The sequence below is a fragment of the Micromys minutus genome, assembly GCF_963924665.1.
Source record: "Micromys minutus genome assembly, chromosome: 21".
NCBI lineage: Eukaryota > Metazoa > Chordata > Mammalia > Rodentia > Muridae > Micromys > Micromys minutus.
In genome coordinates, this window is record NC_137956.1 from 31,145,771 (window position 1) to 31,171,306 (window position 25,536).

The 25,536-nt window shown below is 43.9% G+C and overlaps 1 protein-coding gene across 2 annotated transcripts; it reads right to left on the bottom strand.

The window, feature by feature from the left end:
* Nucleotides 1–560: 560 nt before the first annotated feature.
* On the bottom strand, nucleotides 561–24,723 carry CLDN18 (claudin 18; the record flags this gene model as incomplete). Of its 2 annotated transcripts, none has more annotated exons than XM_080934244.1 (5): nucleotides 561–732; nucleotides 2,235–2,345; nucleotides 4,091–4,208; nucleotides 4,831–4,995; nucleotides 24,504–24,723. In XM_080934244.1, 5 exons carry the CDS (start codon nucleotides 24,721–24,723, stop codon nucleotides 561–563), a joined length of 786 nt encoding a protein of 261 aa, XP_080790370.1. The 2 variants fall into 2 exon arrangements, with proteins under 2 accessions (XP_080790370.1, XP_080790369.1); XM_080934243.1 differs by lacking the exon at nucleotides 24,504–24,723 and adding an exon at nucleotides 15,945–16,164.
* Between the last annotated feature and the right edge of the window lie 813 nt (nucleotides 24,724–25,536).

Genomic DNA, 25,536 nt, shown 5'->3' on the forward strand with positions numbered 1-25,536 from the left:
AAATCACTGTGGCTAGATCACCGTGTGTGGGGACTCCAATGACAGGCCTGTCCTCGGGAGACCGCAATCCTCTGTCCTCTAGTCTTCCTTCTTTAATCAGTGTTCGTTTTTATTAGCAGCCAAGTTGGGGTAGGTAAGGCAAAACTGAGTAGGAAATAATGCCTTTTAATCTATTTTTTTTCCTTTTAAAATTTCCCTGGGGGGAGGGGGTTCAAACTGGGAACTAGTTTCTCTAAACTATCAAAGTGTTAGTCTGTGCGCCTCATTACGTTCCATCACCAGATTAAAAGGTCTATGGTAAAAGGCAGAGGATTGGGAGAAAAGAGTATTTCGGCCTCTAACTCATAAACTGTAACCCAGCTGTTTTGCGATGGAATATTCAGAGACAGAGACACGTGGCCAAGACTGTCTAGCCTCCCCATGGATGAAATTAAGGCTTTACCAACTTTCAATCATCAGTCAAAAGCAACAAGAGAACAAGGCAGAATCTCCTTGCTTTGGGGTGAGCTCTTCTATGGGGAAGGGTTTCTTCTGCACACGTGTTGAGGGCTGTTAGAGTACTACACATAGTCGTACTTGGTAGGATGAGATTGTTCATCATCTTCTGTGCGGGCACCCCCATCGTATATCTTCTTGTTTCTGGTGTTAGACCCAAAGCCAGTGCTGGCCTTAAAGCCTCCAGACCTGTAGGCAACATTTTGGCCAGGGGCATGGTAAGACACGGCTTTGAAGCTGAAAAGAAAGGAAAGAGACCATGAACACCAGTGCGATTAGTAGGAGGACATAGTCCATGAACACCACTGGTGGGATTAGTAGGAGGACTGACTTCCTTCCCCCTTTCCTCCTGATTGTTTTCGTGTCAGCAGGGGACAGTTCAGTGTTTAAAGAGGTATCACAGACTCCATCAGACGAAGGTTGTTAGTCACCGTGTTCTTAGGGACAAAAGCTTTCTGTGGTAGAGCAAAATTTTTTGCTCTTACATCAGGCCTTCAAAGATGAGAGGATACTTGGCAGGGGGAAGGGAGAGGTTTAAAGCGAGAGGAGAAGGCTGTCCGAGAAGGTGATGGAATACATTCACAGTAGCACAAGGGAGGACTATTGGAGGGAAAGAGGTGATCAGCAAGGAGGGAGGGGAGATGGGAAACGTGTGGAGTGATAAGAGAAATAAGGGCAAAATTGGACACGTGTCTGGAAATGTCACAATGGAACCTGTGGTGAGTAGTTAGAACATACAGTCCTGTGGGCGTCACGTTTTTGAGCACTGTGTTAAGGTTATCCTTGTGTTATTTGAATGCTGATTTCTCTCCTCTCATATCTCATTTCTATCCGGACATGGCATTGTAATGACTGTGTTGAGAACCTCCTGTTTCAAGTTTATGTGAATGCTGAATGCCCAATGGCTGGAAGAAGAGGGACTAGGGAGTTCTGCCCACCAGGGAGAAAGAGAGAGAGATTGGAATGAAACCCCATGAGGAGAGAGTTTGAGAAGACACCATGGGAAGAAACATCTGAAACAGAGAGAGCCGGAACAATACTAAATTGTAAGTAGTCAGGTTAGTATAGGGGGTTAAGGTAAATCATTTAAATGCTCAGGAATTGAGGTGCAGCTTGAAATAAATCTTAGTTTCTCTGTGTGGTTATTGGGGTCTAGCAAAGGTAAAAAAAATATAGCTGCTGGATTAATTCACTGATTACATTTATATTAAAACAATTCATTTTACACAGTCTGGCTCTACCAATCCCAGGTCCTTGACAGAAGTTCAGAGCAGAGTTTCTTGACAGCAGGGATGTTGATATTTTGGAGCAGGTCCTTTGTGGTGAGGGTTGGTCCTGTACATTGCTAGATGTCCACCCTGGACATATACCCACTAGAAATCAGGTTCCTTTTCCCTACCATTACCAAAACAATCAAATATTTTTAGGTATTGCCAAACTCTCTTCAGGTGGTAGTGATGCAGAAATCTCTTCAGTGTAGGACTGCAGAGTTAGGAAGTGTTGGAGCTGGAAGGAACTTAGAGGGATTTACCCCACACTGTACCCCAAGTTTCAGGGTATCCATATTGAACACTCCCTGGGGGATCTTTTTCTATTTCTTAGGTTCCCAATGAAGGAAGAAGTTCAACAATCTTATAGCCAATATCTTCTGCGTAGGTGGATCAATTATTCTGGCTACAAAGTATACATGAAGTGAAGTTCTAGCTGCAGTGAAAGGGAGCACTTATGGGAGGACTCACTTGCTGTCATCTGGTGTCAGGCCACGACAGGCGATGCACATCATCACTCCCCCAATTAGTGTGAGGCCTCCAGCGACCCAGCCCACGAACAGAGCTGCACCAAAGGTGTACCTGAGAGGGGAGATGTGAATACAGTTGACTAAACCCTCCAGGTCCTTCCCTTTGCTTCCATTCATGCCCATTCCCGTTTAGTCCCCGCTTTGTCTCTCTGCTGTTCAACGACAGAGCCTGCAACACTTGGCCAGAGGTGCTTAAGAGTGATGGAACCACCCTCAAGGTGTTTTGAGTTTTCATAGTGGACCTTATCTTGGGTGGCATTACATCGAGATTTTTCCCTAAGGGCCCAAGCATTAAAGGCTGGTTGGTGTCCAAGGCAGTACTATTGGGATAGGTAGACCTTTAGGAGTTGGAACCTATGGGAGACTTTGAAAGCACACCCTCAGTGACCTTTAATCTCCTAGGATTAAAATTGAGAAAGTCTCGGGCAATCAGGAATGACTGGATAAGTGTTCTTTCTTTCTTTTCTTTTTTTAAGATTTATTTATTCTCTCTCTATGAGTACACTGTAGCTGTCTTCAGACACACCAGAAGAGGGCATCAGAACCCATTACAGATGGTCGTGAGCTACCATGTGGTTGCTGGGAATTGAATTCAGGACCTCTGGAAGAGCAGTCAGTGCTCTTAACTGCTGAGCTATCTCTCCAGCCCCAGATTGTTCCTTCTAACCAAGGGACTATGGGACAGACATGGAGAAGAATAATGGCAGATTCTGGGATCACTTTCTTCCTCAGTCTTGAAACAAAGCAGACACATGACTGGGACCTGGAGTTCCAGAGAGTCAAATCGTGACAGCTGTGTCATCTCCGTACCCTGTCCTTTCTGCTGGTTGGCTCGAGAAATACCAGGTACTTCCTTGTATAGGATAGAGATTTATACCATTCTCCTTTGGGTTTTGGCTGATGCTTACTGATGAGATGCATCAATCTGATACTTGGGCTAAACAAAAATATAGGTTTTGATGTTGCCAAATATAGGTACTGATATTGCTTTTCCATTAAAACATCCCCCCCCCGGGGCTGGCGAGATGGCTCTGTGGTTGCTTTTCTAGGGGACCTGGGTTCAATTCTCAGCACCCACATGGCGGGTCTGAACCATGTGTAACTCCAGTCCCAAGGGATATGACACCTTCTGGTCTTCTGGGGCACTGCACAATGTGGAATATAGACACACACAGAGGCAAACACTGATACACATAGAATAAAAAGAAATAAAATCTCAAAAAATTACAAACGGTCCCCTTCAGGTATAGTGAAGTTTCATTTCTATCTCCTGGACCTTCCCACAAGTGGGGAGTTTGACAGTCTCTTGCATTCTGGGCCACAGGTGTTTCATACATTTGCTGAACAAATGAATGAGAGAGAGAAGAAGGCAGCAGCACAGGAGGAAGTACCATTTCCCTCACCTGCACTGCGCTGTACTCCTCCCTCCTTTCCCTGCTCCCACCAAGCTGCCATTGTAGACTGTGGGTCTAAGTTGATGCTCATTTATGTCTTGGGTTAGCCCGGGCTGTCGTATTGCCACCACAATGGGGGCCTGTGTAATCATGCTAGATAAATACTGTGAACTGTCACTGTATTTCTGTGCAAATGCCAGATCAGCCTCAAGTCATATCAGCAATCATATTTCATTGACATGAAATTTATGAATTTACAGATCGTTGTTGAGTTATGGTACAGCATGGTTGCCTCTGATAAATGTTTGCCATTTCAGGCACTGACAGTCACATTAAGCACACAGTTTAATCATCCTCTAACAATGTTCGCTGTGGATTGCCAGGAAGTGGACTCGGAGGTTACCTGGTCTGAACGGTCTGCACCATCCCACCCATGCCGCTGTACATGTTAGCTGTGGACATCCAGAAGTTGGTCACCAGCATGTTGGCAAACACAGACACACCGATGATCGCACAGATTCCTGTGGGCGAAGGACAAGAGTTAAGGGATCACCATGTTTCTGTGGCAGTTTATGCTGAAATGAGTTCAGATGAAGACTGTAGGATATTCCATTCCTATAACAGAATGGCCAGCCTACCACTGACTGTTGAGTTCCTACTTTGTGCTAGACAGGAGGCAAGGTACTTATCTCATATTTAATTCTGGGAGGATTTACGTGTGTGTGTGTGTGTGTGTGTGTGTGTGTGTGTGTGTGTGTGAGCAGAAAAAGATGATTCCATATACACCTTGGAACCAAGGGTAAATAACCCAAGTGTTTGGAGGCTGATCTTTGGTCACTGGCAAGAGCTTTCCCTTTAAAACCACGTTCTAGAGTTCCACCCAGAAAATGTTTCTTTAAAGGGCCCAGACCCATACTTGCCTCAGGGGTGACTCTCTAATTATAATGTCGGTGGCAGCTAAGAGGGACCTTAGAACTGGTTACAGTTCTGTGGAGTGCGACTTGGCTCACACAGACTCAGCTCTGGAATCCCAGTGTGAAACACCTTGGGCTCTGCTCATCAGCGGGGAGGGACCACTCTCCCTATGTCAGCGTAATTTGTTCAACCATTTGCGGGTGCAGGAGAAAGGGAGTCTGCGGTTACCCGAGATGATGAACAGGATCCCAGAAGTCAGAGTCATCTTGGCCTTGGCGGAGTCGTCCATGCTGCCGATTCGAATGCACTTCAGGGCGAAGATGGAGACTAGGATACCGATGACCCCCAGAACAATGCCCACGATCATGAGGGCTCGAACTGCTTGCAGCATGGCTGTGGGGGAAGGGGCATGACACAAGCAAACCGTAACTACACTCATTAGGTTTTATGTTGGCAAGACACAGCAACTCCAATTAACCAGCGCTGAAGCTTTGAGGACTTCAAGACCATACACTGTTTTCTTCGGCACTGTGCAAACATTTGGGGTTGTGAGGAATGCGAAGCAGTATCACCTGTAACCCCTCTGAGGGATGAAGGACGTGCTCAGAGATGTCCATGGAATGAGAGAGTTACGGCTGAGTGTGGTTAAGAGAGCTCTGGGTACTTATTAGTACATTTTAAGATTTTATAAACTGAACCCAGAAAGGGAAAACATTTATCTAATGCGATCAACAAATTATCTATCAAGCTGTCAGGATATTCAAATAACCCAAACATCACTCTGCTTGTCTTTGCATAGGAACCGAAAGCAAATGGTAGAGAAACCTGTCACTAAGTCTGGCATGAAGAAATCAAGGTACCAAGACTATGTCAACAGCACTTTATTTCCTATATAATTAAGCCTTTCAACCTGACCACAGTTCACCAGCAGTGTTCCCTTTCTAGGAGTTGATTGTTGCTGTAGGTCCTACTGGATCCTGCTATACTGACCTCACCTCCAGATATATCCAGCACACTTTCCATTTTATTATTTTTATTATTGAAAGACAGTGAATCATCTCAACAGTCACTCACCAAGACCCTCACATTGGGCATGGGATGTCAATAGTGAACACTTTATGAACATAGAGAGATATGCATCAAGATTGGCCATGCAAGAATTTTATAAGGCGCACAGATTAGTCCTTGGTGTCTTCAATAGGTGAGTCCCCTAGAGGGGGGTCAGTCTCATGGAATTCAGCTGCTGAGCTCTGTACCATGTATACATATGTACCATATGTCTGGCCAGACACAATTGCTTTATCTTTTGGGTATAGCCCCTTCTTCTCTCTATTACACAAAGTATGAGCTGCCATGTCTTATATCAAATAGTGCTTAAAAATCTCTTAATTTTAAATGCCATAGTTTAATATCCTGGAAAATAAAGAATCACTTGATTGAGTATCACAGAAATGTCAAATTGCTATAAAAGCTTAGATTTTTTTTTCTTATTCTCAATTTAGAAAGCAGGACTGTTTAGATAGAAAGCAAACAGCTTGTAGGACAGCATGACCCACTGACCTACTTTGATTTATCTACCAATATTGACCTTTCAGGCTAATAACTTGTCTCTTAACCACAATTACTTAATCCAGCATGTGACTGGAACCTGGCAGATGAGACCTTCATGTGAGGTGTTTGTATTTTGGACACAAATCAGTCTCTCTCAAGAGGTGTAGTATATGGTCCAGGGACTTCAAGGCTTTCACCAGGTGGAGAAGCTACCACATAATGACCAGAGGGAGGTACAGAGTTCTGAAAAAGTCTGAGCCATGGACTTACTGTTACTTAAGAGGGCTAAATACCTTCTTTTCTTGGGATCAAGGAGTTATTCTGACATCATTAAAAAACATATTTTGAAGCTCATTCCTGTTGAGATAGTTAACTGAAACCAGAAGTTTCTAAATTATGCAAGATATTTCCATCAGTGTTATTTTTTAAAGTCCAATTGTTGGATAGTTTACAAAGCGTGCTCATTGCTGAAGGTCCTTGCTGAAGGGAGGGGACGTAACATCACAGGATGTCACAACCACAGGCACCACATCCTACACTGTGATGTCAGAGGGAAGATAGAAAGACCTTGTTTTTCTTGTTTGAAACCACTGAAATTATTTCATAATAATACAAGCAGTAAGTGGCCATTATAGACATCTCTGAGCTAGTAGGAACCTCCCAAAGAGTCTATATCTCACTTCTCGCAGCAGATAACTATCTGTATCACCTTGGTGATTCATCTTTTCTGGGAAATATTTCTTCTTAGAGAAGAAAAGCAAAGCCCCACTGAGGGTCATGCTACTGTTTATACACAAAGCACCAAATCAGGAGCCAATTAGAGATGTGTAGAGATTTCTAGGCCCTGCAACGTTCTAACAATAAGTGTGTCACCCGAAAGAGATGTTATTCTTAGTATCAGTGAGACTAGTTAATAATTTCCAGGTGAAATTCAAATTTGGAAGAATAAAAGAAACAGCAGAAAAGCTTCCTGGTGGCCTTCTGGTCATGGCTCTGGTGGCCTTCTTATTTTGGCTCTTGGTTGGCTGAGATGAGATCCCACCGACTCTAGCTCAACAGTACAGATCTCCAACTACCTTGTTCTAATTCTCCTCTCCCTCAGGAACTCAAGGTTGATTTTTAACTTTGCTTCTTTGCTGGGTGGAGTGTTTTATAAGCCACTGTCACTATCTGTGATCTCACTAGCAGGTACATTTCCAGTACAAGTTTCTGTGAGCTATCAATATGATCATTCTTGGGAGAACTAAAAAATTTGGCATCTTAAGGTTACAGTTGAGACACAAAGAGCACATTAGTGCTGGAGGGACATTCTGCCGTACCTTTATTCCAGAGCCACGCCCAGTGGTTTTGCTGGTGATGCAAGGTGCTGGGAGCATACACATTGCTCATATCCTTATCAACAAATGAAAATGCATGCTATCTGCTTGTGTGTTTGTTTCTGTCTTTGTATACTTAGAGGCAGCACACACAGATGAACTATTGTAACCATGAATTAATGGTGCCTCAACATGCTCATCTACGAACCTGTTCATTCATCATGTTTTAGAGATTTTTCTTTTGCTTTTCTTTTGTTTAGAGTTTCATTGTGTATCCAAGAATAGCCCTGAACTCACTATGTAGCCCAGGTTGGCCTTGAATTCTCAGCAATCCTTCTACCTCAGCCTGCCAAGTATTTGGATTACAGGTGCCCACCATCAGGCCTGCCTTTCTTCATGTACTTAGAGCTCAAATCGTTTGCAAAACTTCCCCCAGATACTATAGAGAAATAAACTTTCCAGAGACGATTTGCCTTCAGAGCTTTGGCATTCTGAGATTAGCTATTTCCACAATCCTGAGCCTTATATTTTTTTTCTTACCTTGAGAATGCTCAATCTGAGTAAATGCCAGAGAACTTTGTGATAGTAGCCAATGGCATGGGTCTTTTGAACACACAGTTAAACGACCTGGTGATTTTGTGGTTCAGAACTGTGGTTCAGAGGGCATTTGTGAGATAGCTCACACCCTATGGAAATAAATATCCTCAGGCTATTCTGCTTTTACAAGTTACCATCCAGAAACTGAATGTTTAAGAAAAAAGGGCTGGAGACATCACCTCTGTCTTGCTCCCACTGGCCTCTTAGAAGTGTTTAGTTTACTCAGGAGCCTACTGAAAGTTTTAAAAACTGCTCTAGTTTTGATCTTTCAAATCCTAAGCTCCTAAAAATTACAATATGATTTATTCATGTTGAGAAACACTTGGTCAAATACCTGGTTAAGATAAAACAACCAGAATCAACTGAGCACCAATGAACCAATCAAACAACCATATAGGATGAAGACAATCCTTTTCCTGATCCTTTGCAAGTTACATTTCTTCCACTCTAAGCAAGGATGAATCCATTGAGTGGCTTTAATAATCTGTTCTCAGGAACAGATTTCATGCATGCTGTGTCAGGGGGATTCTCTGAAATTATTTGATGAGGAGCAATGTGGAGAGCGCTGGCAAGCAGAAGGAAAAAATTTAGGGAAAGTGGCTGCTGGTATGCCCCAGGAACACTGGGGATTGGAGCCCTGGGCAGATGGCCACATCAGCTTTTACTCCAGCTTTTCAGGGTCTTCCTTTTTACTTGCTCTTTCTTGACCTGCAATGTGGGCAGGACTTGGAGTAAGAGTTCTGCCTGTCCCTGAGCCTCTTCTTATTTTTCAGAACCTTTTCCTTACTTCTGCCCCCCCCCCTTCTCTATGGCATTTGAAGGGATACAACATTGATTTGTGACATGGGTTGAGGAACCTGGGCTTGAATGGATGGACTAAGGTCTTCTCTGCTTAGAAACCCCTAATGTGATGAAGGCAAGTACCAGGAAGTGGGTGGACAAATGGTGCACCATCTGTAATGATCTTTGAGAGACAAGAAGGTGATCTGAGCTCCTCTTTTAGCTCCCTTTTTAGAATCTACCTTCTGAAATTCAAGCCCTTCTCCATAGACAGAAACAGAAAAATCACCCAGAACCGTGGGCTCCTTTTTTTTTTTTTTTTTTTTTTTGCCAACGAGTCTCTTATTTGATCTTTTGATCAATCGGCAGAGTAGGTTCTATAGTCTTGATTCCGTGCACCAAAGGTGTGACTACAACATTCTTCCTGGTGAATAATTAGCCTTATCAGCCAGAAGAACGGGCTAAACTCTGGGCTGATAAAAGCAAACAAAAAGGTTGGAACTCAGAGTTCCCTCTCTGTTGCAAAATATCTCATTCAGGAGAGTAGCTGCAGATTGATGAGTGAGGGGGCACCAAGGTGTGGGTCTCAGTCCTGGTGTATCTGAGCATGCTTAGAACCTTCAGAGAAATGTCAATGTCCTGGCCTCATTCCAAGCCTGTCATTGGGTTCTTCCACAGTGTAAGACTATTAGGGTAAAGCGTGACAATGGTCCTGAGGGATGTTCAAGGAGGAAAGAGTGCCCAGAGCTGTGAGCTCTTAGCTGGCATCAGAGTACCTCTGTGAAGACAGTAATTTGGTGAGAACCAAAGACCCATGGGTTGGGACATGGAGGAGCAGAAGAGGGAAGCCACAGTTTCAGGCAGCTGGGTCTTCTCTGACTGGAGACAGGAAGGGCTAGAGGTGGACTCCACATAGGAAAGTCTGTGGCTGACCTCAGAGGGGAAGCTTCAGAACAAAGCAGACCTGGGTTCTCCAAAGAGCTCAAGGAACCAACTCTCCTGTCTCTGAAATTCTGCCACACTGGGATACCAGCTGAATGTCCCCAGGGAAGTGGTTTGACTGCAAGGTTGCAGGTCCCTCAACTCTGGAGTTTGAAATAAAGATGTCTTTTTCAGAGAGAGGTCACGAGGACTGGGTACCACTTGGTATCTCCATCAGATTGAGCCAGGCTTGATAACTATCACTTTAGCCTGTTTCCCTAAAAGAACCTTTCCCCTGGCAACCCCACATGGCTTTGGCTTGTGCAAACTATACGGGAATGCAATGAAACTGCCAAGACTGTGATTGTGATGAGCAAAAGAAAAAAAAAATGGTCGAGAAGAGGGAGGCTGGACCTAGTGGCAGCAAGGAGGGTTAAAAGCACAGATGAAGTAGCGGGGGCGGGTAGGAGGGGGAGGTCTGGAACACAGGATCTGGCTAGCAGTGAACAGAAGAACTGAATGAACTTAATCCCACATACAATAGTTATGAATAGTATAAAGGGGTAGGGCTTGAAAGGAGAGTTCAATCTTAGGAATGACAAGAATGACAATGGGTCTTATCTCAGGGGTCTGGGAAGTCTGGTTGTCTTAGCCCATACTTTCCTTTTAGTGTGTGAGAACTCAGCAAAAGGTTACATCTTTCAGGAGGAAACAGATCTGCTGTTACCTTGACCTTGGACTTTTCAGCTTCCAGAGTGGTGAGAAATAAGGGTCTGTTCATACATCTCCCAGTATTTCTGTTTTCATGTTTTCTCAGCCTTTCAGATGAGACTCCGCTATATAACTCTAGGGATGTGCCTCCTCACTAAAAAATGATGCTGCACCCTGACAAGGCCAGCCCCAGGCTTGCCACTTGGCGGTAGCTGGCCCTACCATGGAGATCAGGATCACCAAGGCAGCAAGCTAAGCACTCATTCTGGTCCTTAATCTTGAGAAATCGGGGTAAGCCGAGTAATTTTAACCCAAGTTACAGCTTGTCAGGAGCTTTGTAGACATGTGCTCAGCTCCCTGAGACATCTCCTTCACTTGTATGATGATGTGTAAACGTTGGAATGCTTGTCCTTATAATAAAAGACATCCTGTGCTTTCCCTCTTTACTTTTCGTTTTAGTTTGAAGGGAAGGAAGAGAGCTTGTTTAAAAACCATGAAGCATGCCCAGATCCCAGCTCAACTTTGTGATGAATAGGATCATCCATCTCTCTGGACCATGCTTTTCTGTTAGTAACTAGGAATACACTGGCTGGTTTCGTATGAGCATGGGCATTAGACTTCGTGAGAACACATTCAGCCATGGGCAAGAAGAAATGAGCAGGACAATTTTTAGAAAAGGTTCTTCAGAATATTTTTCCCCTTGTGGGCTCTTTGGGTTTAATGCTGATTGGTTGAAACCTCTTCTTCTGTGTCTATAAATGAGATCCACTGGCTGATGGGAAATCTCTAGCTCTCCGGTGGTGGTTGCTTTTGCTTTTAGGCAGTGATGCAGAAGCAGGGAGCTGAAACTTCTCATATGGAAAAATCTCAGGATTTTTAATGCCCAAGTCAGGGCCAAGAGATACTGAAGGACCCAGGACACAGACATGACAGAGATGGAGAAAAAAAAGATCAGCACCCTAAGTCATCTTTACTCTGAATATTTTGGATGGTATAACCACAATGATGATTTATCAATGCCAATTAGCTGGTTTCTGTGAATAGGTTGCCTAGCACTTAACATACACACCTTACAGTGTGGTATTTTAGAGTTGGGAAAAATTAAACCAGGAGAGGTGAGGGGCCAAGATATCCCTAACATACCTGCCTCAAACCCCAGGCTTACTATTGCCCCAAACATGGTCCAAATGTTTGCAAACATATTGAGCAAGTAGTATCTGACTGTAATGTCTTCATGGTGACAGTGGCATGGGGTTGGTGTAAGTTTCTCTCTCCTGCTTGCTGAATGATCTTTCCTTTGCTATTGCACTGTCTCCAGGAAGTAGTGGAAACAGTGCGCCGATCACCCTCTGGATAGAGACAACATTCTCTTGTGCACAGTTAATTGTGCTATACAAGGGGAATAGATGATGAAGTATCTTTTATGGTTATCGTCGTCAAGTGCAGACCATCGCTCTTCAGGTCTCAAAAACCCCGCTCCTAGCTGGAACTAGAACCAGGCCTGATGGGAGGAAAGAACGGTGTAGAAAAATCATTCAGACTTGTGGCTGTGTGGCCATCATCTATCCATGTGATTTTTGGGCCACATTCCATTTCCTTCCTCTCAGTTTCTACCTCTTATAGATACAGCTGTGTCTGTTTCCCTGTAAGAGAGTCTTGGTGCAGCCCAGGACATGGCCACTCCCTTCACTTTTGGGCACTGCATGCTGCATAGACTGGAACACAGCAAGAAGAAATCAGCTCTCAGGCACACAGAGCTGATGGAACAGTAGTCACACCCAGTAACACCCAGCAGCACAGTGCTTTGCTATGGGACCTTACCATTCATCTCTGCAGTCCTTGCTCACTGTGTCCTAAAACTCAATATAGCTCAAGATACCCCCCAACCCCGGCAGGTTTGAAACATCTCGGGGCCTTTTTATGGTGGTAACTGGGCTTCCTCTTTAAAGCTACCTGTCTGGCTTGACATGGAATAAGGTACTCCCAAGTTTCCCTTCCTTCCATCTAGGTTTTGGGGAAGAAGCTTGAGACTTTGGCTCATGGCCATATTTACACTCATCTGATATTAAGTCCTGAGGGATTTTTTTTTCTTCACAGAAACTCCTCAAACCCTTCCTTCCTTCTGGATTCCTGTCCTTTCCCATCAAATGTCTGCCCTCTGAAACCATACTCTTGTATCAGAAAACATACCTCATACAGAGGAGTTTAGCAATATTTGCTGAAAATATGAGTAGAAATCCACAGTATGCCTTCTCTTGCATGGTCCTATAGCTTTTGAGCCTTTCGCAGTTGAGGAATTACCTGCTCTGCAGAACTGAAATCAGTATGGAAGTGAGGCTAGGAATGTGGCTCATTGGAGGGCAGTTGTCTAGCGAGCACAAAGGCCTGGCCCTAGGTTCCATGTCCAGTAAAGCAAGAACCACAATCAGCTAACTAAACCAAGCCAAACCAAATCAAACCAAACCAAACCAAACCAAACCAAACCAAACCAAACCAAACCAAACCAAAGTCAAGCCAAGCCAAGCCAAGCCAAGCCAAGCCAAGCCAAGCCAAACCAAACCAAACCAAACCAAATCAAAGCAAAGCAAAACCAAAATGAAAGAACAAAACCAAAACCAATGATGTAGAAAGCAGAAGGGGGTTGTTGGGAGTCTAGCATGGTGTGTAGACTGCAGCCTGGATAGCTACTACTCAAAGGACCTCTGTGGCCGAGGTGATCAGAGCTTATCCAAATAGCTGTAAGCCCCATATCTTTCAGCTTCCAGGGCCATATGTCTATTTCTAGCCAATGCTCCCTCCATGGAGGTGACACATGTCGCTTTCAGGATGATGTTTAAGAGCTCCTGTGCTCCCTTTATGACTTTCTCTCACCACGGCTGAGTAACGTATCTATAATCTTTTTTTTCCACAGACTTCATGAAGGCTGATAGCAAATTTACATTGTGTGAAGCTACTGAAGTGTATAGTGTGGTTGTCAGAGCAGCCAGCGATAACTACTCTTAACTGTTTTTTAAAACCAGTCCGTGCAATATACAGTGAATGTGCAGGAGATGTTTATTGATACTGGAACTGGGTGATCTGTCTACTTGAGAAGGAGGAGAACCAGGTCATTTTCTATTCAAAGAAACTCAACAGCAAAAGCAGCATCCAAAGGCCAAATCAATCTTCTGTCTTTTGGGAGAGGAAACTTCTTATCTATAACGTTCTTGTGTGCAAATGGCTTGCATAACCATTGAATTAAATTCTTATTATTCAGTTTAACCTAATTTATCTACCGTTTGCTGATTAGCTTCCCTACCAGGCCCTGTGTTCAAAACTGGGAGGAGACTCTTGTTCTGGTTCACAGGGGTGTTAACACACAGCCGAATGAGACAAATGTATAACTAATGAGGTTAATAGTCTAAAGTTCAGACTCAGACCCCCAACCCCACTGAATAATCATTTTCTCACTGTCCCGGCTAACATCCATGTCAAAGCTACACACTCATGTCCCCTCCACCAGGATTTACAGGTGGCCACAAGGCACGTTTTGCATTGAATACTCTGAGATATGCAAGAACTACTGCTTAGATTCAGGAATGAAGTCAAAGGGGCAGGGGGGTTCAATGCTCTGAGCATCCTCTTGGGCTGCTCTGGTGTGTAGATACTATCCATTGTGAAGGTGTGGGAAAGCTTCAGGTAAGATTTATGGAAAGGGCAGTTGGGGTGGTGAAAGGAAAGACTCTAGGCAGCAGAGAACACTAAGGAGAGAGGGGAATGGGATGGAGCAGAAGCCTTAGGAAGGCAGAAGGGGATGTGGAAAGGTTTCTGTGTTAGCCTCTCAGGTCTACATGCTAATCAAACAGGGAATAGATAATCGAGGAAGTTGCCTGGGGCTGAACATGTGTAGGAGACCAAGGACTAGAAGAATCATCCCAAACCCTGTGCTGTGGTCAAAGAAGCAGATAAGCTAGGACACAGGCTCGAAGCCAGACAGAGGAAGGGGATGGGCTTGTCTAGAAGTAGTGGGAGAAGGTAGTTTTTTAATTTGGTTGTCAGGGACCAGGAAGGAGATGGAACTTGACAATAAAGTTAGATATAAGAAGACATTTTCCAGGAAAGGAGGGCAGGAGCCCAGGTTAGCAGGAGAGGTGGAGGATGTGAAGACAGGGGTGGCTCAGCAGGACAGGATCCTAGACAGGAAGACAAAGAGCTTCCAGAACATGGGTGGAAGGTGAGTTTCGTGGAACTGTGGGGGTGGGGAGGAGATTCTCAGTGTGGAGGAGAAAGGATCCCAGGGTAGAACGGAATCGAAGGTGCTGCAATGGAGCTGAGCCACATGGATGAGTAGGGCTCGGAAGGTTCAAAGCAGACATTGTGAGAGAAAGCACAGGATCGGCAGTGCTTGCTGGGTGCTAGAAAGAGGGTACTGAGCACGGGACATACTCCTCAGTGCAATGTGAATACGGTCTCTGTCCTATTGGACATGGGCAGGGCCAGCCATGCAGCCCCCATCCAGGGTTTGCACAGCTTCCTCATGACCTATCCCTTCAACACGGTATAATCGTATAATCTCGCTGAGTCCATCTTCCTTCCCTCTGGCTATTTCTTCCTCTCTTGCTTCCTGCTCAAGTTTCCCAGGCAGTCGGTGACCGTGAACCTGCACCCAGTGCCTTTCCAAGGCTGCGCTCACCCTGACACGTGTCCTCCACTCCTCAAAACAAAGATGTACTCACTGAGTTGCTTTTTATAATTCCATCCAAGGGCTCCTCAGCCTCTTTACATCTTATAGATTGTTCCATCTTTCTCTTTACAAGGGGGCTTGTTTCAGAGAATCAAAGCCACGCCTAGACCCTTGCTTGCTGTTTTGTTAAGTACAAACTGAGTTCGTATAGGAATGCAAAATTCCTATGGGGCATGAAGTAACTATCTGTATTAGAATCAAAATTCAACTTCATCTTCAAAGGTGACGTGGTATCAGATGTTATATTCTGCATTGTTGTAATATTACCACCAGACAACTCTTTTTTAAGGGCTGGTATAGCAGAAGCAGAAAAAAGACATCGTAATTTAATGATAAAGATCTTATTTTTATAACTCACAGAGATCCAGCTTTAAAGAAAAAAAATTAATCAAATTGAAAGAACAACTGAAGTCACTCTCAACAAATTTCGCTGTCTTTAACAAAATACCACCCACTTCCTCCTCTCACGTGTGTTCAGGCAGAAGCCAGTCTCCTGCTAATGGAAGGAAGTCATTTATGTTCTCCTTAAACAACAAGGTTCAAGCCAGCCTTCCCCAGCATTCCCCACCTATCTCCTATGTGGCTACTGCCCGCTTTGATACAGGGCCAACTTCTCTTATTCACACCTTTTATTGGGAGCCAGGGCTAACAGGGTCACACCCGAGGCTGGCTTGCCCAGTCCTGGGAGTTCTTGAGAGCACATAGCCCCTCAGCCTCTCCCGTCCCTCGATCACCTCGCCTACCTGGAAGGCCCAGGATGGTGAAGTAGGGCCGGCACTCAGTGAACCCCGAGCTCTGTTGCACGCAACTCCTCCAGAGCCCTTCATACTGGAACACAGAGGTGACTGGGTTGTCGTACAGGTCCTGAGTGCTCCACATGTCCATCCCAGTGGCTGCTATGCAGCCGGCCAGACCCAGGAGGGACAGGAGGAGCCCCACCACTTGGCACGTGGTGGTGGCCATGGCTTCAGCTGCTGGTCTGCAGGCTTCCAGAAGCAAGCCACCACCCTCCTACAGGGAAGGTGTAGGGCCTCGCTGGGGAGCGCTCTTAATCAGAATCTCCCCTTAGCTCCGTGTTTGCTCATACTGTTTTCCTTAGATAGTTCAGTTTCACTCCTGCTTCAAGGGCATGGTTTTCATTTGCTGGGGAAGCAGCCCCAAGAGGCACTTGTCTAGTTGAGCTCTGCTGCCCGGGTGGTTGGAACGTGGAGCGGGCTGAGTGGATGGACCGACTCTCCCCTCCTCCAGGCCCTCCTCTGCCCAGACTTCACCAACTAGGGGAAATCAAAGTTTGTCCCCTCCCGTGACAGCATGAGGGGAGACCAGCAAGGCGGACCTTATCTATAACAAGTCTTCCCTGGGATGCACCCGTCTGCCTCCATTGTAATTAAGACTGTAACATTCTCCTCGCACTCCTATGTCACCTTTCTGTTCTGATCCCAAAGGGACAGGGCAACTGTTATTATTTCATTTGTAAAGAGAAGAATGAGGTAGAAAAGGAATTTGTCCAACCGTCTTGAACCACAAATACTGGAAGAGGCAACAGCTGTGTTCCTACCCTTCACTTGCAGACTAGCGCGCCTTCTGTATCGCTACACCGAGAGGCTGGAACACGAAAAGTTGAGAACAGGAAGGCAGTTGTAGAGATGTACCCTTGATCTGCAGGTTTAGGGATGGCCCAAGAAGCTGTCCCTCATAAAATGGAACTGGGAGAGAGAGAGAGAGAGAGAGAGAGAGAGAGAGAGAGAGAGAGAGAAAGACAAAGAGAGAGACAGAGAGACAGAGACACAGAGAAAGAGACAGACACATACACACAGAGAGACAGACAGACAGACAGACAGACAGACACACACACACACACACACACACACACACACACACACACACACACACACAGAGCTGGCTGGAATCCCTCACCTGGGCACTGAGAAGCACAGGTGCCCTACAGCGTCTCCAGCTCTGCTTTTGGTGATTTGGCCTTTGTAGGTCAGTTTCTTCATTTGTAGAGAAGAACTAAAGAGAACATTCCAGGGCCCTTTCTGATCTCACTAGCTTCCAGCTAGTGTAGAAAAGTCTTCACTACAGTAGGTGACTTTGTCGGAAGCTTTATGATCAAGTAGCGGGATCCCTGACCAAAGAGGTCAGAGCAGGGTTTTTGCTCCGTAGCTACATTTTGCTGGCGAATTTATCAACCTGTTGCCCCATGCGGGTCCTGAATGTTTGACTTCTGAATTCAGAGGCATATTAATTAGAACTTCTCTGGGTCTTAGACAGACAGACAGACAGACAGACAGACACACACACACACACACACACACACACATTCACACTCCCCTCTCCCCCGAGTCTCTAGCTATGGCAAGTTCTCCTAGATGCCAGCCCCTACTCCCAAGGCTTTATCCCTATAAACACAAAAATAGTTAACGTGGATGGTCATCCGTGGCAACCCTCTCCTTGACTGCACACTACTTTCTGTGGTTGGTATTTGAGAGGCTGAAGTGTGAACCAGAACAACCCAAACGAGGGGATAAGCTGGTGGTGACAAACAAGAAGTTCCGAGTACTGCCCAGCTGAGCTACAAGGCCAAGGCGACTGTCAATGACATTGGCTTCTGCTGGGGGACTGAGATTGATCAATTAGGCTGAATAATGTTGGTGCACTGGACTCCAGATTAATTCTTGGTATTGCTTCTGGGGGTTTTGCCAACCTTGGTTCTACCAGAGGTCAGATTTGTCATTCCCACAGAGCCATGTGTTCTCAGCTATCTGGTTTATCACCCATTCCTCCTGAATACTGACTGTAATGCTACCAAAATAGGTTTAAAACAGAAAAAAAATGGATTTATCTCTTCTTATTTTATTAATATTCTTTTTTTTTTTGTAGCAGTTTCTCTATGATGTTTTTCACTGAATTTTAAAGCTGGGGAGGGAACCTTAGTTAGGTAATAAATATGCTTTCTTTCTTGGTTGAAATGTGGCAGTGAATTTTTATTTTTGTTTTTTTAAAGAAAAATTAAATTTAAGTGATAGTAAAGTTAAATTTGCCTACACAGAATCTGAATGAAAAGAGAAATTATAAAGCCACACACTTTAAAGGATATGTTTTAAACACTCAAAAGGTGGAAATTTTACTTTCTGGGGGTAGTTTTTGTGGTCTGAATGAGTGACCACAGCTTGAGCCGTCTCTGCCAGAGAGTGAATGTTGGGCTACGGGGGAGAATCTGAGATTCTGTTTGGTGTTGTTAAAGTGGAGCACGTGTCCCTGTTTGAGTTCAGTCCCTGGTTCTGATCCCGTTGACAGCAATAGCTTCGGTACAACTTTGGTTAATAATCTTTAGAATGGAACAAGATGTTTTGCTGGCATCCTTGGGGAAATCACTTAGTGCTCAGCTTAAACACAGCTCCCTGCCACTTCAGCCAGTGCCTTTCTGGGTGCTGAGGTCATTTCGCCAACACTGGAGAAATGATATTCACAGTTTTCTTAACTTTTTCAGCTATAACAGCGACTGAGTAATTCGGCAAGAATGGCGATCCAGAGATCAATGAAACATTATAGGTAGGCAATAGTTCAACTATGTAGAAGAAAAACCGACACCTTTATTAATTTCAAAAAGCAACTACATTGAATACTGAATTTTTGATTCTAAAAGTGTTTGGTGTTTGTAATGGAAGATTTGGAGTCATTTAAACAAATCACTCACATTTTAAAACTCATACAAACTATAGCATATACTTTCTTAGCAGTTCTCTGGATAAATAATTTTGGTAAAGAGATTACAGTTTGCATGGTCAAGAGATGATGTGTTTGATAATTGGCTATTCCCACTTAGCTTTAAAGCTCTTGCAAGGATACTTTGTATAATTTACTAGTCCTTTACAGACACACTGCAAGTCACATAAAGATTCTCTATTCTCTATACCTAGATTTTTATCTTTCTCTAATTTTCTTTTATAGAAAAGCAATGTAATGCTAAACACGTACTATGTAGCTTTTGCCCAGCATTTCTGGTCACTCCTTTAACATAGACTCTCAGGAGAACTAAATTACCAAAGAGTGTGAAGTATTAAAACAACATCTCCTTTATGTAAAATGGCATTTCCCCATATATTACAATACCAACACTGGGATTTAAAGAGATTGTTCTAGGGGAGAGATGGTTCTCTGGTCAAGAAGCCTGACTGCTCGTCCAGAGGGTCAGGGTTTGATTCTCAGAACTGAGGTGATGGTTCACAATTGTCTGTAACTCCAGTTTCAGGAGATCTGATGCCTTCTTCTGACCTCTGACACCACACTGAGCACAGACATCCATGCAAAAGAAAAAAATAATTCCATACCTTCATCTACATTGTGAATTTAGTAAGTTATGTATACATGATCATTTGTTTTAATTTGTTTAACTTTGCCCCTAGGTTTGGAGCTCTTAAAAGTTAATTTTGTTATTGTGGGGAGAAGAGGGGGGAAAGGGGGGAAGAGGGAATACATGATGCATTTCTGGTGGTCAGAGGACAATTTTCATTTCTCTCCTTCAGCATGAGACCCAGGGATTGAACTCAGGTTAACTATATTCGATTACTAAGCCCTTACCACTGGCCCGAGGCCCTGAAGGCTTTTTTGTTCCCTTAATTTTTAATTTTAACTTTTTAGAAAAACTTTTGGCTGAGTGAGATGGAGCACACCTTTAAACCCAGCACTTGGTGGGGGTTGATGGGCTTTGAATTCAAGGCCACTATGGTTTATAATTGAGTCCTAGGCCAGCCAAGGCCACACGGAGAGACCAGACCCTGTCTCAAGAAACTTGCAACAAGATTCTAATGAAGCAGGTTTTCCCTTTCTTGAGTTGGCAGTCTGCACTGTTCATTCCTTTATTCACAAACACTTTAACATCTCTTACCATCAATTCTTGTGAACTACTTGTTAATTGTAATACGCTGTACTGCAGTGAGTACAACACACACATTCTCCTTCTTGGTTATCGGCTCTTTACCTTCATTCCCAGTTTTGGAAAAAAAATAAAATTTATTCTAATTAATGTGTCTTCCAGTATCTGGCACGTATAATGTGCTCAATTAAGTGTTGAACGATGTAGCCAAATAAATTGATTTTTACTTCATGCTTTTCTCTGTTATTTTTATTCTTAAAGTAATATTTTCCCCATACGAGGCAAAAACACTATACGATATTTTGTAATTAAAAATATTTAAGTTTACATTTAATTAATATTTAATTTATTTTGGTATGCGATGGTTGATAATTCAATTTTCTTCTCATAAAACTCACTCAATAATTTCTGCAGCATTAAAAAAAAATAACGCCTCCTTTCCCCCGTGTTTTGTAAAATTTCCTGTGCCTTCCATTAAGTGCCCATTTGTTTTTTTTAGGTTTTGTTCCATCAATCTGTTTATCCTTGTGACAAAACACAGCTCTGTGGAAGTGTGAAAATTGGGCTGCTATAGAATAGTAAAGACCATCACTTCATTATTCTTAAACAAGACAGGTAAACATTCCTCATTTGCATCTTATGGTAAGAACTGGGCCAGGTTCTCTAAGGAAAACCCCCCGGCGTCTTTGATTAGACATCCTGTGATGTGGAGGGGTCCAGGCTCTGTGGAAAGCAGCCGGGGTGGTGTGGGGGGGACCATGACCTGCCATGTATACTGCAGGGCCACTGGGCAAATTCTTTAATCTCTGTGCCTCTGTCTCGTCAGTCTGTGCAGTGGAGGAAGCGAGTCCTTATTTCATAGGATTGTTGAAAATGTTAAAGTATGGGCTACTTAATTCAATGAACATATGGTACTGTAAAATATATGCCAATATATACTGATTTCTTAAAATAACGTCCAGCACACAGCAAGGACTGAGACCTCCACCATTGTTACATGCTATTAGCTGAAGACAAATGAATGTTTTAATAACATTCTCACCAGGAATCTGAAGAATTTAAGGAATGTCACTTTGGCAGGACATTTTCACTTTTCCATTTGACTCCTGTCAACTGTTCATAAGTGTTACTTCTTAAGTATTGTGGCTTATGGCTGCACTGTGTGGCTCCCTCTTCCCCTGACCCTCCTTCCCTAACTCTCTTCCCTTTACCCTCCTCCCCCCTGACCCCTACCACACAGATGCTGTTTTCTTCCATTTTCTCACACCTCACTGTCTTTTCTCAGACAGGAGTCTCCCTGATCGGAAAACTCTTTGTCTCTCTCTCTCCCTTCCTTCCTTCCTTCCTTCCTTCCTTCCTTCCTTCCTTCCTTTCTTTCTTTCTTTCTTCCTCTCTCTCAGAGATGAATTGCCTTTAATATAGCCTCCTGAAATAGTTCACTAAAGACATGATTACACAAATCTAATACACATGATCCAAACTTTTAAAAAGCAATGGCATACAAATAATGAATGGACTATAGAAATATTACCGTACAATGAACATTTTGAACTATTATTTTTCATTAATTAAATTTATTCTTTGACATTTTCATATATTTGAGGCAGGCAGATCTCTATACTTTGAGGCTAGTCTAGTCCACATGGGGGTTTCAGGCCAGTCAAGGCTACATAGTAAGATCCTGTCTCAAAAAAAAAAAAAAAAAAAAAAAAAAAAAAAAAAAAACAAAACCCAAAAACCAAACAGACCACCCTTCTCCCCCAAAATTTGCATTCTGTTTATTTTAACCATCTCCATCCCTGTCACCACTTCCTACAAATCCCTCTGCCACACTGATGTCTTTGTTCTGTTTTGTGGCTTTAACTGGAATAGCTCCTCCATGTAGCTTTTCCTCTGTGGTCTGTACCTGATGTTCTGAATGTGTCATCTACTATATGACCAGAGATTCTAACCAGAGATGAACCCTCACCTCTGAGGGCATTTGGAATCATCAGGAGACAGTTTTGCTAGCGACAAAGAGACCTAGGGGATGATGCTCTTCCCTCCTTTAAAAAAATTTTACTTATTTATTTAATGTATATGAGTACACTGCTACTCTAGAAGAATCCCATGACAGATGGCTGTGAGCCACTGCGTGGTTGCTGAGAATTGAACTCAGGACCTCTGGAAGAGCAGTCAGTGCTCTTAATCCCTGAGCTATCTCTCCAGCCCCTGCTCTTTCCTCCTGATGAGTAAAATGTCCCCAAAACTCACAGGGTGATCCTCAGAAAAAAATACACCCTAAAGTGTAAAGGAGCCACTTATGATAACGGTCTGCTTTACTGATTGTCACTAGCTTCTCAAGCCCTTTGATACTTATGTTATCCACACTCAGGAAGCTCAAAATATGTTGGTGCTCAGCAAATGCTCATTGAATAAGCATTTCTTCTAATGCCACCATGTCTATGAGATTGTTTAGTCCCCTATGAATTTTGTCTGTGTGAGAGAACCAAAGGTTTTGCATTCCCTTCCTTGTGTCCCCCAAGAAGGAATCTTGTCTACACCCAGTCATCTTGGAACAGGTTGAACTCTGACTGTGAGCCTAGCAGAATGCCTCTTTTTCTCGGAAGGCAAATGGGTCCAGTCCTATGCCTCGAGTTCTTTTAGAGCAGTGGTTCCCAACCTGTGGGTCACCACTCCTTGGGGCTAAAATGACCTTTTCATAGGGGTCACCTAAGACTACCAGAAAACACAGCTATTCACATTGTGATTCATAACAGTAGCAAAATTATAGTTATGAAGTAGCAGTGAAAGTGATTTTATGGTTGGGGGAGTCACCTCAACACCAGGAACTGTATCAAGGGGTTGTAGCATTAGGAAGGTTGAGAACCACTTCTCTGGAGGGCTGTGTTGGGTTCAAGTGTGTCTGGCGGAGCCTGAGACTATGTTTGCATTCCCAGTGGAAACTTTAAAACATTGGTTATTTTGTTTCAGGGGCAATGAAAAAGAAACTCAACCAGTAATGTCCTAGGTTCTCTGGCTGACCATGATGGTTTCTGTTTCTATTGCTCTCAATATTTCTACGGGGGTTAGCAAACTGATGTCCTTGATTACCAAAGAGCATTTTGGCTGGAAGGATTTCTTGGCAGTCAGTCTTTTGGCGCTGACATTCATTTCACAGCCTGATTTTTTTTTTAAAGCACAGAGCCGACTGCAGTGATTTCCAACAGAAATACAGAGTAAAGAACTTTGTCCATCTAATTCCAGAAATAACTGTGTCAGAGCTAGATTTCAGGAATGGCATGGCAATCTTTCCTCAGACGAGTAAGCACAAGGAAGCACCAGGTTCCAGACATCTTATGGCCACAGACATTTTGTGAAACAAACCTATTCAAATAGAGTCTCCATATCAACGGTCGGGATGGTGGTTCTACACAGATGGTGAATCTAGGAAGGATAAAGTTCCATATAATTGCCACCTTCTCTTGCTTCCCTTTTTGGGCATTTAAGTCTTGACCCTGTGGTCAAATGGCAAGTCCCACCTGGGGAGATTCCTGCGCTGTTTCTGATCCTTCCTACAATACTCGATTTAGATCTATTCCCTTAGTAAGACTTTTATGTGTATCCATGGGAGGAAAAAAAAAACCACCCCTCCCTTCTACTGTATTAGTGAAAGACCTTCTCATTGTTCTCTTCTGACTTGAATTTCTTTTCATGTTGAAAAGATCAATTCAGTAGGCATGAACCATACAATCTTATGTGGCCAACATGCCGTTGTGGGGAAGGGATTTGGTAGCCCACAACAGTTTTCCCTTGTGGCAGAACTCATTTGCCAGGCAGATAGTTTTGCACTGGGTGGCTCTGGAGTCTTGTTCCCTGAGACCAATACTTTCTGGAGGTCAGACACTTGGAGGTCAGAGCTTCTCTGAGCCAAAGCACTGGCCCATCCAGGGCACCCCTGAGAACCTTGCCTCTTTCTTTCAGGTCTGCTTCATGGCCTCTTTCTATTCTTGCTGTTAGCTTCAGAATTCCTGGAAGTGGGGGGCCAGGCAGAGGAGGCCTGGATATAGAATTTGTTCAGGAGATATGTGGTCTCTGAGTCAGCAAGGGAACTCTTGACTCTATAAGGAGAAAGTGGTGAGTGTCTGGGTCTTCTCAGTTCTGTTCTTGAGGTGGTTGAGACTATGCCATTGCTCATGTAAGGGTGATTAGAAAAATGTGTTCTTGGGAGAAACAGACACCACGGACTAAAGGAACAGAAGTGTCAACACAAAGCTCCTCTCCCTATACTTCTAAGTCAGCTATTGTGGTAGTGACTATTGCTTCTGTTAAAGTGGAATCTTAGTTTCTCTTGCTTCTTGGTCCCTCTCCGGGTGTCTGAGGCACAGGCTGCCGCCTCTTCTCTACCCCCAGCCACCCTATGAGTCAGTCACCTGGTCCTTACCTGGCAACCCCAACAGGGTGAAGTAGCCTCGGCACTCGGTGAAACCAGAGCTCTCTCGGACGCAGGAGCGCCATAGCCCTTGGTAGTTGAATACAGCGGTCACTGGGTTGTTGTATAAGTCCTGGGTGCTCCACTGGTCCATACAAGTGGCTGCAATGATGCCCGAAAACCCGATCAGTGAAACCACAAACCCCAGGCCCTGGCAGGCGGTCACCGACATGATGGAGCGCAGGGTCCACACAAATGGAGAGGACAAGAGGCAGGCTGGTTCTGAGGGCACCCAGTATAGGATGGTGTTTTTTTTCTGAGAGGCTGGTGCACACGTCACGCACCGAACGTGTAATGGAGGGGGTGGGGGGACTCACCAGTGCCGCCTAGGCTTGCCCTTTATCTACCTCAGCGAGATAATTCCCACAACATGGTACCAAGAGCCATTTGTTTTCCGCCATATGTACACTCTACTCACTGTTTGCCTTTGAAGGGAGTTTCTGTTCTGATTAACCAGTTTCTCCTCAGTAGAGGGTGAGCAGTTGGGGGTGGGGGTGGCTGCTTAGAAGGTGTGGCATGTTGGTCAGGAGGGACTTCCAGGGGCTGAACCATAAAACCTTGAAGATTCAGTGGCCCATCGATGTGGCCTTGCAAGGGAAGACATCAATCTTCTTCGGGTATTTCCTAGATTTGCTAGAATCTTAGCTAAAAACTTTGGCTAGATATGTTGGAATAAAATTGATTCTCATTCTTTATGGTCATTGTATTAAGAAGAATCAGAATACTGAATTAACAAATTCTGAAACATTACCTGTAGGGTAAATACACCACAAGGTTTTTATGAATCTCTGGTCAAAATTTTCAACAACAATAGATAACCTGATTTTTATGTGTACTTCTATTTAATGATACATATTTTAATGTGTAGTTTTGACTTATTAGCATTGAAATCATAGTCAATAGTAATATAACTTATGCTTAAACGTCACATATGCATTTTCTCCATGGGAAATGTGGTAGTCTACTGGTGCTTATCAAAAGCAGA